This window comes from Mus caroli, chromosome 8 (genome assembly GCF_900094665.2).
Source record: "Mus caroli chromosome 8, CAROLI_EIJ_v1.1, whole genome shotgun sequence".
Classification (NCBI taxonomy): domain Eukaryota; kingdom Metazoa; phylum Chordata; class Mammalia; order Rodentia; family Muridae; genus Mus; species Mus caroli.
The window spans coordinates 19,224,478-19,240,869 of record NC_034577.1 but is presented as its reverse complement, the minus strand read 5'-3'; the positions used below and the strand labels follow the sequence as shown (position 1 = coordinate 19,240,869).

At 41.2% G+C, this 16,392-nt stretch overlaps 1 protein-coding gene across 4 annotated transcripts in view; it reads left to right on the top strand.

The window, feature by feature from the left end:
- LOC110300542 (A disintegrin and metallopeptidase domain 3) overlaps positions 1–16,392 on the top strand; it is a 50,042-nt gene that overhangs the window by 1,367 nt on the left and 32,283 nt on the right. For 3 of the 4 annotated variants that reach the window (XM_021170754.1, XM_021170755.2, XM_021170753.2), the window contains exons 3-10: positions 1,133–1,188; positions 5,110–5,188; positions 10,186–10,262; positions 10,670–10,847; positions 11,826–11,891; positions 14,340–14,411; positions 14,622–14,788; positions 15,814–15,895. In XM_021170754.1, the coding sequence (XP_021026413.1) occupies positions 1,133–1,188; positions 5,110–5,188; positions 10,186–10,262; positions 10,670–10,847; positions 11,826–11,891; positions 14,340–14,411; positions 14,622–14,788; positions 15,814–15,895 (777 nt within the window). Of the gene's footprint in view, positions 1–1,132; positions 1,189–5,109; positions 5,189–10,185; positions 10,263–10,669; positions 10,848–11,825; positions 11,892–14,339; positions 14,412–14,621; positions 14,789–15,813; positions 15,896–16,392 lie in introns of those variants that run through there. The other variant, XM_021170757.1, reaches the window with a different exon arrangement.

The window sequence follows — 16,392 nt, the reverse complement described above, 5'->3', positions numbered from 1 at the left end:
CGTGGGTAGCTGGCGGGTGTCAGCCGACCCTGCGCTCTAGCTACCCCGGTGCTGATCCGGCCGGATGAGGCCTGTGGCCCTACTCAGGTCGGTTTCTGCTTCCCTAACTAATGCCATTCTTAGACTCTTTAATTCAATATATAACATGGATGTTAGCCTGCATAGTTTTAAAACTTGCCTCTTGGGATTTGACAATAGATAATATTCAAGCCACAAGGAAATAATATTTCACACCCCAAATCTGGATGTGGCATTTTAAGTGATGTTTCTGTTTAGTCTTTGAAATTTTTCTTACATGTATATGACATATCTTGATCATACCCAACTCCTTTCCTTTTGTAGCTTCCTTGCAGCCCCCCCAATGTCCCCCATGTTCTTAGGTTGCTTTTCTTTAAGCACGTTTTCTCTGTATTCTTTATTCTCACCAGTTTGTGACATGCACGTGCCTGATTTGCACCTGTCCTGTAGGTTTCATCACAACGTATCTGCTTGCTGCTTCATTTTCTCGGGCTATAGAAACTGGCATCATGAAATTTGCTTTCCAGTTGTTTATCTTTTGATTTATGGGAGTAAAACATACCCATTATAGTTAATATTATGTATCAATCTTGCAAATAATGACTGCTACTATTTGTAATATGGATTTATTTCATATGGCCTTTCAGTGTCTATGATCCCGGTGTTATTTGGTAGCGGAAGACATTTGTATTTGATTGATTCCCCCTTTAGGTTCAGTAACGACAGTAGCAATGAGGGTATGCCAGTATTGGATGAGAAAAACACAGCTTATAGGGTGTGTGTGTGTGTGTGTGTGAGAGAGAGAGAGAGAGAGAGAGCGTGCCTGTGCCTTTCTGCCTGTTGTCTCTGTGTCTGTGTGTTATTTTATTTATTAAATGAGGATGGATGGAATATGGGCTCAAGAGAAGTAACACACGAACTGGAAAGGGCACATATATGTAAGAAACATGAGACATAGTAGAGACTATTGTGAGGTCATTTGTGTTTGAGAATATTTAGGCTTTTATGTCTGGTCATATAAAACGTGCATATACATCAGTCGTAGCCTGTTACTTTTAAGGAATTGACATTTCTAATAATGGCTTTCTCTCTCTTCCCACTTTTGTTGTCACAGGTCACTTATGTGGTCAGAATTGAGGGCAAAGCATATACACTCCAACTTGAAAAACAGTAAGTCAGCAAGTGATTGCTCTCACTGCACACAGCTGTTTCCCCTTGCCTCTTCCTCAACTATTCCCTAAGCTGAGCACAACCAATCCATTTACTTAGCAGGCTCTGTCTTCTTTAAGATTCATGTGGAACTGAGATTTTTAAATCTTTCTTGTGAGATTTTAATAGTCTACATTAATAGTCTACATTAATAATGTCTTAAGACATATCTGATAAATGAAGATTATCAAAAGCCTTAAAGCAGCTCTGCCTTCACAATGTGCAAGTCCCTCTGCTCCAGCACCAGCCCCTCCCCTCTCTGCTCCAGCACCAGCCCCTCCCCTCTCTGCTCCAGCACCAGCACCAGCCCCTCCCCTCTCTGCTCCAGCACCAGCACCAGCCCCTCCCCTCTCTGCTCCAGCACCAGCCCCTCCCCTCTCTGCTCCAACACCAACCCCCTCTCTGGTCTGCTCCAGCACCCCTCCTGCCTCTTTCTGTCTTATGTTCCCAGCTAACTTGCTGCTCTTTCTTGAATAACATACTTTACATTTCTCTCAATGCTCAAAAGGTTTTGCCAACAAACAGCTGTGTTTGTCTTTTTGCCACAGTGTCACAGTGTCCAGTGTTGACTCTTTCCATCCCCTCCTTTCTCCCTTTATTCTGTTAGGAAGCCAGTGGTATTAACCTTGTATATCATCTTCCAATCCTTGACTGTTGCAGTAAATCTCCAACCCCAATAAGCCCGTGCAAAGAACACACAACTCAATTAATCTAACTACAAACGGCATTCCTAGATTGGGCAGACAGACCGCTATACTACTCTGCCCCGGCTAGGAAATCCCTTGCTACTTGCAGTTCCTCCGGGCCTCCTACTACTGCTTCATCTTTCTGCTACTCCCTTTTTCGTCCTTTTCTCTCTCCTCCCTCATCTCCCTTTCTTCTTTCTCTCTTTCCCTCTCCAAAACTTTCAGCCCCACCTTTTCTTCCACTGCCCAGAGACTCTAGCCTTTATTTGAACACTTGAGGTGGGGAGCAGGTTCACGTGAAATCACCTGAGTACTTGACCCACTCTTGTCCAAGGCAGGCCCTCTTGAGAAAGCAGAGAAAGCAGAGACAAAAGACAAACAGCACCAGGGCGATCCACAACCTTTGTCTATATTTGTCTTTCTATAAAATGTGTAGCAACTGCTAAACATTTTCTCCATATGTAGATTGCCTTGAAAAGGTCAGTCCTTGTTTGATAGTGTGCACAGTGCACTCTCTCAGTGTTGGTATAGATCTTATTAACATTATTCAGTGTAAAATTTTGTAGCATATAGTGGAATAGGTAAAAGGGTTTTCTTCTAAATTTAGAAAATGACATTAACAAGTAGATTTCTTGTCATGCTCTGGCAGGCATTTTGTCTAAGGCCCATGGAAGATGAAACTGAAATCGTTGTTACATCTGACTCTGTATCGAATTCCACAGATATAATCAAATGATATCGAACAGGCTCCCCTAGGTCATATTTAATCTCCATGTATCAAAATCCCAAAGCGACAAGTATAAATAGCTGTAAATGGTATAATGTAAGTGGACATCCTTGTCATATCCGTGATTTTAGTGAAAATGTTTTGAATTTTTTTCCCCATTGACCAAGATGTTGGTAGTGGGCTTGTTATAAATTGTCTTTATTATGTACAGATATGTCTCCTGTATCCCTAGATTTCACTGGAACTTTTTATCAGGAAAGGATGTCAACGGCCTTTCTACATCTGATGAGATGATTTGAAGCCTATGTATATCTTTATTGATTTATGTATGCTGAATCATCATTGCACCTTTGTAATAAAGCTGACTTGATCATAGTAGGCAATATTTTTATGTGTTCTTGAGTTGGGCTTCCAAGTATTTTACTGAGAAGTTTTGCATCCAGGTCATCAGTGAAAAGCCCATAATTGTCTTTTGTGTGTGTGTGTGTGTGTGTGTGTGTGTGTGTGTGTATTGGGTCTATCTATGTCCATTTTGGTATCAGGGTAATATTGAATTTATAAAAATAATTCAGAAGTATTCCTTCATTTTGTATTTTATGTAACAATTTGAGGAGTATTGGCATTAGTTCTTCTCTGGGGATCTGGATTCTGTCTGACCCCAACCCCAGGTTTTTTTGTTTGTTTGTTTTTAGATTTTTAATTACTATTTCTATCTTATTGGACATTATGGGAGTGTATCCTGAATTAGCTTTAGCTTTTGTAGGCATATATATCTCTTAGATTTCCAGTTTGGGATTGAAGCTTCAAGCTCCAGTGGTACAAGCCAGGCACTTATAATTTAGGTTTTTAATGCTTACGATTAAAGAAAGATTCCCTGAATTTTCTTAGTGTCATGATAGCTCCCATTTTGTCTTTAATTTTATTAATTGGTTAAATGACTAAAGGTTTGTTATCTCATTAATCTTCTCAAAGAAACCATTCTTCATTCCACTGCTTCTTTGTAATTTTTCATATCTAGTTCATTTTGATTCCCTTTTCCCACTTGGTTTGGGTGTATTGCTGGTTCTTATACTTCCAAGGTCTTGAGGCGCACCATTAATTTTTTAAAGTTCTCTCAATGTAAGCAGTTAGTGCTACCCTCTCAACCTCCCAGGGCTGCCTAAAGAGTGCTTCATCGAGTTTAGAATGCTGTGTTTTCATTTACTGTTAGGAATTTTATGCTTCCCTCTTGAGTTCTCCCTTGATTCAATTATTCATTAGTCCATTGTATGGTTTGTGTACTCTCTCTAGTTTCTGCCGTTGATGGTATCCAGTTTTATGTGAAAGGATAGAAGGAAAGATGTCATCTCCATTTTCCTATATGTGATGAATCTTGTTCTGTGATCCACTATGTGATTGCTTTTGGGGAAAGTTCTATGGCTGCTGAGAAGACTGTACATTCTTTAGTGTTTGGGTGAAATACTTGTATAGATGCTTGTTGTGCTTATCCAGTGAAGACCCTAACATAAATACACACTTGTAAAGCTACCTGATGTTTGACCAAGAGGCCAAAAGTACACTTTGGAGAAACAAACGACAGCATCTCTAACAGATGTTGCTGGTCACATTGGACAGCTCCATATGGAAGAGTGAAACCAGATCCTTATCTCTCGCCCTGCAGAAAACTCAACTCCAAATGGCTTTAAGACTTCACTCTAAGACTGATACCCTGAACCTCGTGGGGGGGGGGGGAGAAGGGAGTATGTCTAAACTCATTAGCATGGGAAAGGACTTTCTGGACAGGACCCCAGTAGCGCAAGCATTAAAACCAACAGCTAATGAATCGAATTTCATGACCTACAGGGAACACTGCCACTGAAGTGAAGAGGAACCCTGCAGATTGGGAAATCAATATTTAATAGTGACATGTCTAACTGAAGATTAGTAACTAGATTATACAAAGAACTAAAACAAATAGGCAAACAAAAAGCTAGACATCAAGGAAAGAACAGTTTAAAATCCAGGCATGAAACTAAGCAGTGTTCTAAGCAGATGAAATAGCAATGGGTATTCTGAATTTTGAGGTGGCTTGTAATTTTATGGGAACCGTTGTATGCTGATATATAATGAATCCATTCTATTCACTAGCAAATACTAAGGTTATCATGTCATAAGGTGTGTTTGTGGTTAATATCAACTAAAACTGAAATGACACAATATAGTTGTGACCATTAATTTGCTAGATATGTAATTTGTCTTAATCTTACATTGCTCCCTGGTTTTAGTGTTAATTATTTTCTTTACTTTTTTAAAAATGTATCCAATATAACATTAGAACACAATCTAATAATGAAAAGACAAGGGTTTGGGTTTGTGAAATATACATTTTAGTTAATTAATCTGGAAGTTTTGATGTTTATAAACTATTCAATTATGTAATGTTATTCATGATACTATTACAATAAAATATCATTATTTTGATTGAAATAGGTCATTTTTACACCCACTTTTTGGAACTTATTTGCGTGACAAGTTGGGAACATTGCAACCATACTTTTCTTTAGTAAAGGTAAGTTTAAGCTTCTACTGTGTAGATTGTGTGTGTGTATGTATGTATGTATGTGTGTGTGTGTGTGTATAGTGGTGTTTTTTTCCTCTTATATATCCATGTCTTTCAATTTAGAAGTTATTATCATACATTATATATAGATAGATTGTTTCCATATACACATGGATTCATGTAATATGTTACCTTTAGAAGCTAGTTTTTGCCCTTTAAATTTATTTTTAATTGAAAAACTATCATATCACTTAACCCCTTATGTCTCCCCATCCCTCGCCAACCTCTCTCGTGTTCCCTCCCTCTGAGTGTGGTGATAACTTCTCTGCCGAGGTATCATGAAGGAGCCTAGGCCAGTGACAAAATCGCTGTCAGAATCACAGGTTTGTGGTATCATGAGCAACTTAGATTCGTTACTTCAAGTTTCAGATGGAAAAGAAAAGGCAGGTGGGAGGGGAAGGAACAATGAAAGGTTGGGAATGTTGCCTCATAAGCCCCACATAGTGGAGGAGGAGACGGTAGGAATTACCATCTAGAAAGATAGCAGGGGGTGGGGGTGGGGTGGAAATGGTGAGAGAAGGCAGACTGCACACAGAGCAGCTCAGGCCCACGCAAGGGTGGATGGGTGGACGGGAGTGGCGGGCTGTAGTACAAGGAAGGGAGGCTGACATAAAGGTCTTGGCACACCTTGCATACCTCAGTATCAGAGCTGAGGGGGAGACTATTAGCTGTCTGCATTTTACAATTAACTTTGATTAACATTTATTCATTGTGAAAACCAACAGGGTCTAGTGTGGCCTTTTCAACACTTGTGTATCATGTGCAGGGAACAAATCGAACTTCCGGTCATCCGTTCTCTCTCGCTGTCCCCGGCTCCTCTACTGCTCTAGAACCCGATTTATCTTTCTGGTTTTACCACATATGGCAGAGAATATGTGGTACTTGTCTGAGTGGGCTGGGCTTATTATTATTAGTGGAATTAATTATTAATTATTGTTAGTAATGAAGTAAGGTCCTCATTTCCACTCTTTGTACTAGACAGATGAGATTTTGAATTTTCTCTGTCAATAATATATCCCACTGTATGTGTGTGTGAGCTGCTCTGTGTGCAGTCTGCCTTCTCTTCAGCAGCTGAAAAGCGACCACTACTGATTCTGTAGTTTAGCTATTGTGAGCAGTGTTTCCCTAGCCAAGGGTGTTCAGGTATCTTTAGAATGTTGCTTCCTTTTCTTCTGCATGTGTAACCCAGAGTGGGGGTGGGGGTGGGGGTGGGGGAGCTGGGTCTTAAGGTAGATCTGGCTTAGTTTTTGTTTGCTTGGTTGTTTGTTTTTTCATTTTTTTTAAATTAAAAATAGGATTTCCCCCTCCTATAATATATTCTGATTATGGTTTCTGTCCCCCAACTTCTCCCAGACCCTCCACAAGTCTTCACTCACTCCAAATCCCCAGCACTTCTTGTTCTCTCTCATTAGAAAATGGGCATCTAGAAAAAAAATTAAGTAAAATAAGATTAAATAAAAACAATAAAACATGTCTTCCTTTGTCCCATTAGAGATTGCATGGATGGATTGATAATTAGATTTTAAATTTATCTCAGGAACCAAGAAATATTAATTTAATTCTAATTTAAAACTCCCTTAATGCGGAATGAATTTTGATTGTTATTGCCAGGAGTAGTGCAAAAAAAAAAATAATAAAAAAATAAAACTCCCTTAAAAAAACAACTGGCAATTTTAAAACAAAAGTATGTTTTGTTTTGACATATAGGCTCCTTCAAACATGCACCACATCGGTGACGATTACCAAGAAACTATCCTTAAGTCCATCACAGCCACCAGTCTATGTTTCTCTCTCTCTCTCTCTCTCTCTCTCTCTCTCTCTCTCTCTCTCTCTCTCTCTCTCTCTCTCTCTTTTGTATTAACTTTGTCCAGTTTTTGCATCACGGCAACACTGGCCTCTGTAAGAACATGGCAAGTGTTAGCTTCTTCTCCGTGGATGTGTAAGACCCATTTTAACAGCTGGCATATTTGATGAGTCGCTCCACTAGGGGTCTGCGCCTGTGGACATCCGGGGCGCAGCGCGGGAGCTTGCTAGCTGCCAGCCCAGACTACTTAACGTTTGTAGCCGCGTTGACCCACGTTTCTCTTTTTTTGTGTTGTGTTCCTTTTGTGGTCTCAGGCGCTGGTGCCCGATGTGGATTTGTTGAGTCCCCGTGTTGACCCCCACGACAGTAGGCAGTGCAGGAGTATTCAATAGCTTGCAAGAATGGTCTCTGTGTTCTAAGTTTGACCTTCTTGCCTACAGGCTTGTTTCTTTAACTTACTGGATTTGTCAAAGAATCAGATCTCCAGTTTCTTTGTGTTTTCCAACTTTCAATTTTATATCTTTTAATTTGTGTGTTTCCTTTCCTTCCTCACACCTGACTAGGAGTTCCTTGTCAGTTTTCTGTCTGCTTCCTCTTTTCTGTAGTAAGCCTCTATGCCCACTTTGTGCCTCTCCACTTGAATTTTTCTCTGCATCCACAGCAATGTGGGCCATGTCTTTTCGGTTCAGACAGAAGTTCCTATAAGGAACGCAATATTTTAAATCCCTCTTGCGTCTTCTGCTTTGACTCAGGAAGTTTCCAAAACCATGATGTTTAATTTGTAAGTAGTCAGCAACTTTTGTCTGTTACCTGATTTCTGTCCTAATTTTTTTACTGTAGCCAAAACACACTACCAGTTAAACTCGTGACTATTCACTTTATGGCCTAATGTAGGCACTTAGGTGAACTGTTTGGGTCACTTGGAAGGAATGTGCACTTCTGCTGAGTGGTTAGAGAGGGTTTTCTGCATAGTTAGGGTTAGTGCTGCTTTCTGCCTTGTGCTTGAGCTAGGCTCTCTCTCTCTCTCTCTCTCTCTCTCTCTCTCTCTCTCTCTCTCTCTCTCTCTCCCTCTCCCTCTCTTTCCCCCCTCTCTGAGACAGTGTTTGGGGTCTATGTTCTTCCTTAGTTATCAGTGTTTGTGGCAAGGTTCTTGAAGCTGGGACATTTAACTGATGCTTGTGCATTTAGGATGGCTGTGTCCTCTGGCAACCGGTTTGATTCTGTTATCATTTCAACTTTGACAATAATAGATTCATTAAGCTAGCACATGTAATGTGGTACTCATAAAATTATTTTTTGCTTTTAGTATTTTATCCTTACTGTCAAGATGCTTATATACTTGTGTTTTGAAATGTTTTTTTCTTTTATTAATAACCTATATTAACTGTGTAAAGCAGGTTTCATTAAGACATTTTAGACAAGCATGTGATGTTTTGACTTCATTCATACCTTACCCTTCTCTCCTCCATGGTCCTGTGCCTCTTTCTTAATACTTCCTCCTATAATTAAATGACTTTTTCATAGGTTCTATGGCTTCTTCTTTATCCATTTACCCACTAATAGGCATGTAGGCTGGTTCTGTGCCCCTGTGTGCCCGTGCACATGCTGTGCCACACCCCTTACAGCTCCTTGAACAGGTACAAATGCTGCTCTGGGAATTCCTCTTAGAAAAGTTGGGGCACTGGACACTCGAACTAAGTCCTTGTTTTCCTACTTGAAACCAGATTCTAGGAGGCTTATCATCTTTCTAGGGCTGCTGCCGGCTACTCTGAAAGCAGTATTCTGGAAAGTGGGTCAGCCTCTCTCTACTGGGTTAAACGTGGGCCTGTCTGGTGGGTCCCTGAGGCAGATGGTATGCCACACAGGTTACATGAGACTTGTGGGACAGAGTGAGTTCTCTCTGGCTTTCCTCTCATTAATTGCCAACCTTGTGCTTTGCTGTCCATCACACTTCTGTCTGAGTGACTCTTGCTATGGCACCTTAACAGGAAGGACATCCTGCAAGAGATGCCTGTGGTAATCGTGGGCAGGGACCTGGGTTACCTTGTACTTCTTTGGGAAGCACCATTGGCACCACTTACAGATGCAGGTTGCTGCTCCTCTTGCTTGGCACGCAGCATGTGGAGATCTCTCTGTCTGTGGAAAGTCCTGTAGTGGGAGTGGATTGGGCACTGTGCTGAAGGCGATGGTGTGCTTGTCTGGCCTCTAATGACTGCCCTTGTGGAAAGAGCTAGCCTGCTGTTCTAATTGATGGCGATGAGGTATGGAATGGGGTTTGTGTCGTGTTAGACTAAACGGAGATCCGTTCCCGGATGCTTTTAATCCAGAGACACATTTGGAGGGGGTGATGGCGTGTCAGGGAAGCTCTCACAGTGTAGGAACAAAAAGGAATCTGAAAATCACTACAGTTTAGACACACGAGGAGGAGGGGCTTACCAGAGGTGCTCGTGGCCATGTTTGAGGATAGCCAACCTCGGTGAAGTCAGTCAGGAAGAGTGTTTGCACTAGTGACAGTTGATGGCCTTTCTATCGCGATATTGAGAAAAAGCAAGGCGAAGAAATGTCAGCTCAATACTTCTTGAACCGGCAAGATGGATGGATCAGTGGGTAAAGATGCTTCCTGCAAAGCCCGGTAACGAGAGAGTTCCATCCCCAGGTCCCACGTGGGAGAAGGCGGGACTGACTCTCAAAAGTTGAACTCTGACCTCTGAATGCCCACCGTGGCATGCATGGTACATGCAGACATGTGAAATAAATGAAGAAATATTTACAAAACCCTTTTGCCTGACCCCCCAGAATGGATTGAAATGTTCATAGTTGAATTCATCCTTCATGTAATTAAGTCTAGTGGGTATGCACTATGCACTTAGACAATCTGGCTAAAAGGGAATGATTCAGACAAACAGTTGTCAGAAATTAGAGTCATAGCAAGAATATTTCAGAGAGAGAGGAAAATAGTAATGATGAGTGGAGCCCATGAAGGGACTCAGGAAGCATATCTGGGAGGGCGGGAAGGCTGTTGACCACTGGGCACGGAACAGAATGGCTAAAAGTGGATGTCTGCTATATAGTCAGGAAGTGGGTATGACCCTGAGGGCTGTGTGTGAGAAGCAGCTATAACACTTCTTCTGCTTCTTCCTAGACGCACTGCTTTTATCAAGGACATGCTGTCGAGATCCCAGTATCAACAGTAACACTCAACACTTGCTCAGGTCTCAGGTACCCTTCTGGAAGTGCGCACAGAGATTTATGTCAACCCCTCCTCGGCTTCTACCATCTCACCCTCTTCTGTGAGAATAGAATGGGCACCCACCTCCAAACAACCAACCGACCAGACCTGTAGAGTGTGGTGGCACTGATCACACAGCTCCTCTCTTCTCTCCTCTTCCTCTAGTCCTCCCATGTACTTATTTGGGTATTTTGCTATTATAAAACTTAAGCAGAAAATGCCTGTCACTAGAAGAAAGAGAACCTGCGTTTCCCAGACACACCAGCCCCACACCATTCTTCTATAGCACAATGGAGGGAAGATAGATATGAAATTGGGTTTAAAACTTAATGCAAGTTCTCAGTGGGAAATCTATGGCAGTTGCATTTAAAAAAATGTTTTTTTTCCTGATACTTAGGGGTTTGTTGCAGTTAGAGAACATCACTTATGGAATTGAGCCCTTGGAGTCTTCAGCTACATTTGAACACATACTTTATGAAATTAAGAATAACAAAATTGACTATTCGCCTTTAAAAGAAAACTACGCAAATTCTGAGCAAGAAAGTCAGTCCTACCGAATCCTTGTCAAACCAGAGGTGAGTCCGACCTCTACGTGCTCTACCTCTATTCAAATCTTGAGATTTGGATACACTGTGGGAAACTGTTAAACTGTTTGATAGAAATTATTTTTAAGGTATCACTGGTTTCCTCAGATAGTCTTTAGAAAATAACAAGGAAACATACATTTTTTTTTAAACCATCAAACTTGTTACAACAGTTTGTATAGTTATATGAGAAGTTTGTATAGATGCACATTGTAACTATTTGCAGGAATTTGCTTACCAGTAACATAATTGGTTCTGGGTTTACTTACTGATACTTGGTATTTTCTTTGCCAATACATTTGCTTTGTAAAAAACAAAACAAAACAAAACATTTCTTTGCTATTCATAGTCTGGCTCCGATTGGAACCCGGATGTCATGTCCTTATGGGTCTCCAGCTGAGGGCTTTTGACTGAGAACAGCTCCTGGGTTCTGGTTTCCTCTCTAGACATTGGACTAACTAACCTCTATGGTCACAGACGCCAGCTCCATACATAACATACATGTGCACATATATACACATATATGCACATTTCATGTTATTAAATATTAATTTTCTGGAAATAAGTAAGTCATGTTGCAAAAAATAATGTCCAAGAAGCCACAAGTCAAATTGGGAGTAACAAGATATATCGTGGCTAATATATTTTACTTTACGAATAAACGATGAATAGCTCCACAGACTTCCTCAATGGGAGGCACTCAGCAAAGGCAGAAAACCTCATCAGAATGAAGCACCTCTCAAACAGCCGAGGTTTTCTTTGTTTTTGTTATGAGACTGAACAGTTTGTATCCACTCATACTGCCTTTAGAGCATTCTACTTTAAAGAGTTCCGAGACTAGAGATCATATCTATTGTCTATGTTACTCAAATAAGTACAGTAAACAGCCTGGAATCAGTACTCTAGCAGACATATGTGTCATACCTGATTGAAGGTTTTATCTTATTGATGTTTTTTATTGTTCCACAGAAAGGTTCGAACTGGACACTAACGAAGAGAATTCTGAGGATAAAGATCATCATGGATAAAGCCATGGTAGGAGGGACCTGCCTTCTGACGTTTTGTGTTGTAGAGAAACTCAGGGAGGAATGTGAATAGGAAACTGTAACGGCTTTTTTTTTTCTTTGCCACGTTATTTTTGTTCCCTTATGAGTACGGGTGTTTTTGGTTTTTGCCTGCATTGTAAAGTCTGTGCACTATGTGCATGCAGTACTCTCAGGATCCAGAAGAGAGAGTCGGACCCTCAGGAACCATAGTTACTGATGCTGCTGTGTGCACTTCTGGGGACTGGATTGAGGTCCTCTAGAAGAGCAGTAAGTGCTCTTAACTGCCCAGTCATCTCTCCTGTCCACGTCTCACTGCTTTAATATAAATGTTTTTACTCTGTTCAAGAGTCAGACATGATGACATGTCCCAGTAATCTCAACCCTCAGGAGGAGGAGGCAGAATGACTGAGTTTCCTACCAGTCAGTTCTAGCACAAGAGGACCTTGTCTCCAAAGATAACATTTTTTTCCCCTCTGCTTAAACATGTGCCAGCAAGATTTTGCTGAAAGGACCCTGATATAGCTGTCTCTTGTGAGGCTCTGCCAGTGCCTGGCAAACACCGAAGTGGATGCTCACAGTCAGCTATTGGATGGAACACAGGACCCCAATGGAGGAGCTAGAGAAAGTACCTAAGGAGCTGAAGGGGCTTGCAACCCTATAGGTGGAACAACATTATGAACTAACCAGTACCCCCAGAGCTCGTGTCTCTAGCTGCATATGTAGCAGAAGATGGCCTAGTCGGCCATCATTGGGAAGAGAGGCCCCTTGGTCTTGCAAACTTTATATGCCCCAGTACAGGGGAATGCCAGGGCCAAGAAATGGGAGTGGGTGGGTAGGGGAGCAGGTGGGAGGAGGGTATAGGGGGACTTTCAGGATAGCATTTGAAATGTAAATGAAGAAAATACCTAATAAGAAATTGGAAAAAGAAAAAAGAAAAAATACAAAAATAAATGCATGAGAAATATATATATATATATATATATATATATATATCTCCACATTACCATTGGCCATATTTCATAAAATAAGTATTAATTAAACCTTAGACACTGAATGGACCATTGTTATAATACTGAGAGAATTCAAGAAATAAAAGCTTAATTTTTATCAGAAAAAAATGCCAAGTATGCCAAGTATGCAAAAGCGTTGCAGAGCATACAGCATATCATCAGCTAACCTTATACTGGCATTAAGGGTCGTAGCAATGGCATATGACGTTTTATGTAAAGGCTCTACTACACAATAGTCTGACTTTATCAGAGAGACTAACAGGTTTCTTATTGATCCTAGATCTCATTTCCATTATACTGGGAGTTATTTCATTAAATACTAAATTGGATAACTGTTGCCTCCTGCCCCACCCTACTGATTCCCACCTAACCACAGTCATTTTGATTGTATCCTAGTTAATGTTACACGTGCCATCGTCGACAAGACAAACAATTCTTAATTATATCTCTAATTTCTTTCTATTTTTCTTTTATTAAAAGTGTTTTTTTTTCTTACAGTACATTCTGATTGCAGCCTCCCTTCCCCTCCTCTCCTCTTCTTCCAAACACTCACCTTTTCTGTCTTGCCCTACAAAACAGGTGAAAACAATCAGAATAGGACAAAACAAATAGAAGGAAAGAAAACTAACAACAACAACAAAATCCCACAAGAAACACACATAGACCCCAAAACTCACATGTTCACACATACAGCTGTCCCATAAACAGACAAAACCGGAAGCCATAATATACGCAAAAGACTTATAATGAGAAGAAAGACAAAGATGCCATTGAGTTCATTTTGTGTTGGCCATCTATCGCTGGGCAAAAGCGGTCTTTAGGTGTGGTTTATTGCCCCAGTGAGATTTCATTGGAGAAAACTTTTTTTTTTCCTTTGCAAGTGGTTATCAATTAGAGACAGCTTCTGGGTTAGGGAAAGAGCTTGTGTCCACCTCTCATTTCTGCACTGGGACCCCATCTGGCACAGACCCACGCAGGCCCTGCGCATGCTCCCACAGTCTCTTGAGTTCAGATGCACGCTAGCCCTGTCGTGTCTGGAAGGCCTTGTTTCCCTGGTGTCCTCCATCACCCCTGGCTCTTCTGCTCTTCCTATATCCTCATCCTCTTCCATGAGCTCCGAGGGGGAGGAATTTGATGGAGACATTTAGGAATATTTATTTCTATGCCTGTAAAGAGGAAGTTAGTCACACCCATGCCTTTTTAATACTCTAGTTATGGCTTTAGAGTTATGTATAAAACATAGTAAAGACAGTAACTGGGAAAAGGTTAGAGGCCTTGAAGAATCAACTGTCAATCAATTTTAACACATCTTTATTTTGCCTCTTTAATTGCATACTGCATTATTTTAACTTTTACACTTAAAACTATTTAAAAAATGGTTGCTTAATCATTTATGCTAGTAATTGGGAAATAAATGTGTCTTTCAGTTTGACCATATGGGCTCTGAGGTGGGAGTTGCAACTCAGAAAGTTGTTCACATCTTTGGTCTCATTAACACTGTAAGTACTTGAGTTTCCATTGAGGTAAGAGACTATCGCTAACTCAACCTACAAGGCTTGTGTACACAGTGGTGTCGTTTTTGGTGAAATGGACACTCCTCCCAGCACTTTCTTTCCCCTGTGGGCTGGGTTACTCCCCAAAGTGACATGTTGAATGTAGTGCCAGTATTTCCGGGCATGGCACCCACACTGAACAAATCCCCCTTTCAGATGTTTTCCCAGCTGAAGGTGACAGTGATGTTAAACTCTCTGGAGATCTGGTCAGAACAAGACAAGATAGAAACCAATGGGGACGCTGATGAGGTCCTGCAAAGGTTCCTGCTGTGGAAACGCAAGGAAATATCTCAAAAGGCCACGGATATAACCTACTTACTCCTGTGAGTACTTCTCGAACTGATTGGAACTTAAGGGATTATTAATGTCAACTGTCGAAGTCATATATTTGTAATCATGACGGAACTCTGAGAAAGTTTAAGATGACTAGAGTGCCAGCACAGGCAAGATGCACAGATCTGATCACGTAGTCTAAGCCACCCGTCCCATGTCCGGCCCCGTGGTCCCACCCCGCCTGCCCCCTGCCCTGGGCCCCATCAGTCACCCCCATCTACTTCAGCTCCATGGTGGAGTGTGAAAAGCATCAGGATGAACACGGGCTCTGTGTTTATAAAGACCTCACAGGAGATGTTTACACCGTGATTTTAATGTTGTGAGTGCAATAATTGCCCATGTTGTTGGTTAAAACAGATAAATAATTAAAATGGACCAACTACTTCCCTCCACTATGGCTACTCTCCAGTGCGCCTATAGAGACCTAAGATGTAGGTTTTAGCTACTAGGTCTGCATGTTTCAAGAATCTTTGTGTAGATTTTAGTATTACTCAATCATTTTACAAGAAAATATAAGATGCTCACTCATGAAGATCTTAGGAGATATAAATGGAATCGCGTGTCTCCTGTTGGGTCTAAGGCCAGGGTTGGATATTTAAAGGCAACATAATGGGTTGATTTCTGCACACCACCTCTTCTTTTCTTGGTGGACCTCTCTTCCCCTCTCCCTCTCCTCTGGTCCAACACTTAAGAATCTGTTCAGTACTTGACAATAGATAATGCCGGCTTTTAGATTTTACAATCAATATTCACCTAGTGATGGGGATCCTGACAAATGGGTTATGGACATACCAGGAGGCTCTGCTAGGTTTTGGATTGTGTATCACAGAATCTTAAAATACCATTTTTAACTTAAATTTCTATGGAGGATGGAATATATACTACTTGTGTTTTTACTACTTACCGTATGATGAATATCACATTTGAGGATATAGAAGTTTTGGAAATCCATTGTTTCAATGTCCTTTGTAGCAACATTCTGAAACAAGTGCACTGACATGAACTTCTGATTTAGGTATAAGGATCATCCTGATTATGTGGGAGCGACATATCATGGGATGGCCTGCAACCCAAGTTTTACCGCAGGAATCGCTCTGGTATGCCTCTGGTCGTCCCTGTCCCCACAACAGTAATGTCCCGGATCACCTCAGTGAACTGAACGAGAAGACGCAGAATGCACTCACTGTACACTTTTGGCAAAGTTTTACACCAGTGGTTTTTCATTTGTTATAAAGGAGTTGGTTTGCGCCAGGTGGCGGGGGCACACACCTTCCATCCCAACACTGGGGAGGCAGAGCTCTAGAGGCAGGTGGATCTCTTAAGCTAAAGGCCAGTCTGGTCTACAGAGTGAGTTCCAGGACAGTCAGGGCTACACAGAGAAACCATGTCTCCAAAAACAAGAGTTGGTTTATTTAGGGAAAACACCTCATGTTTGCAGTTTTTAACCAGTTCTGTAGTGTTAGCTGTATTTACCCGATGGGGAGATAAGTCTCAAGACATGGCCACCCTTTAAAACTGAGTCTCCAGCTCCATCAGACAGCCCCAGGGGATGCTCATTCCCTCTTCTGTTCCTATTGTTATAACAACTTTGGGT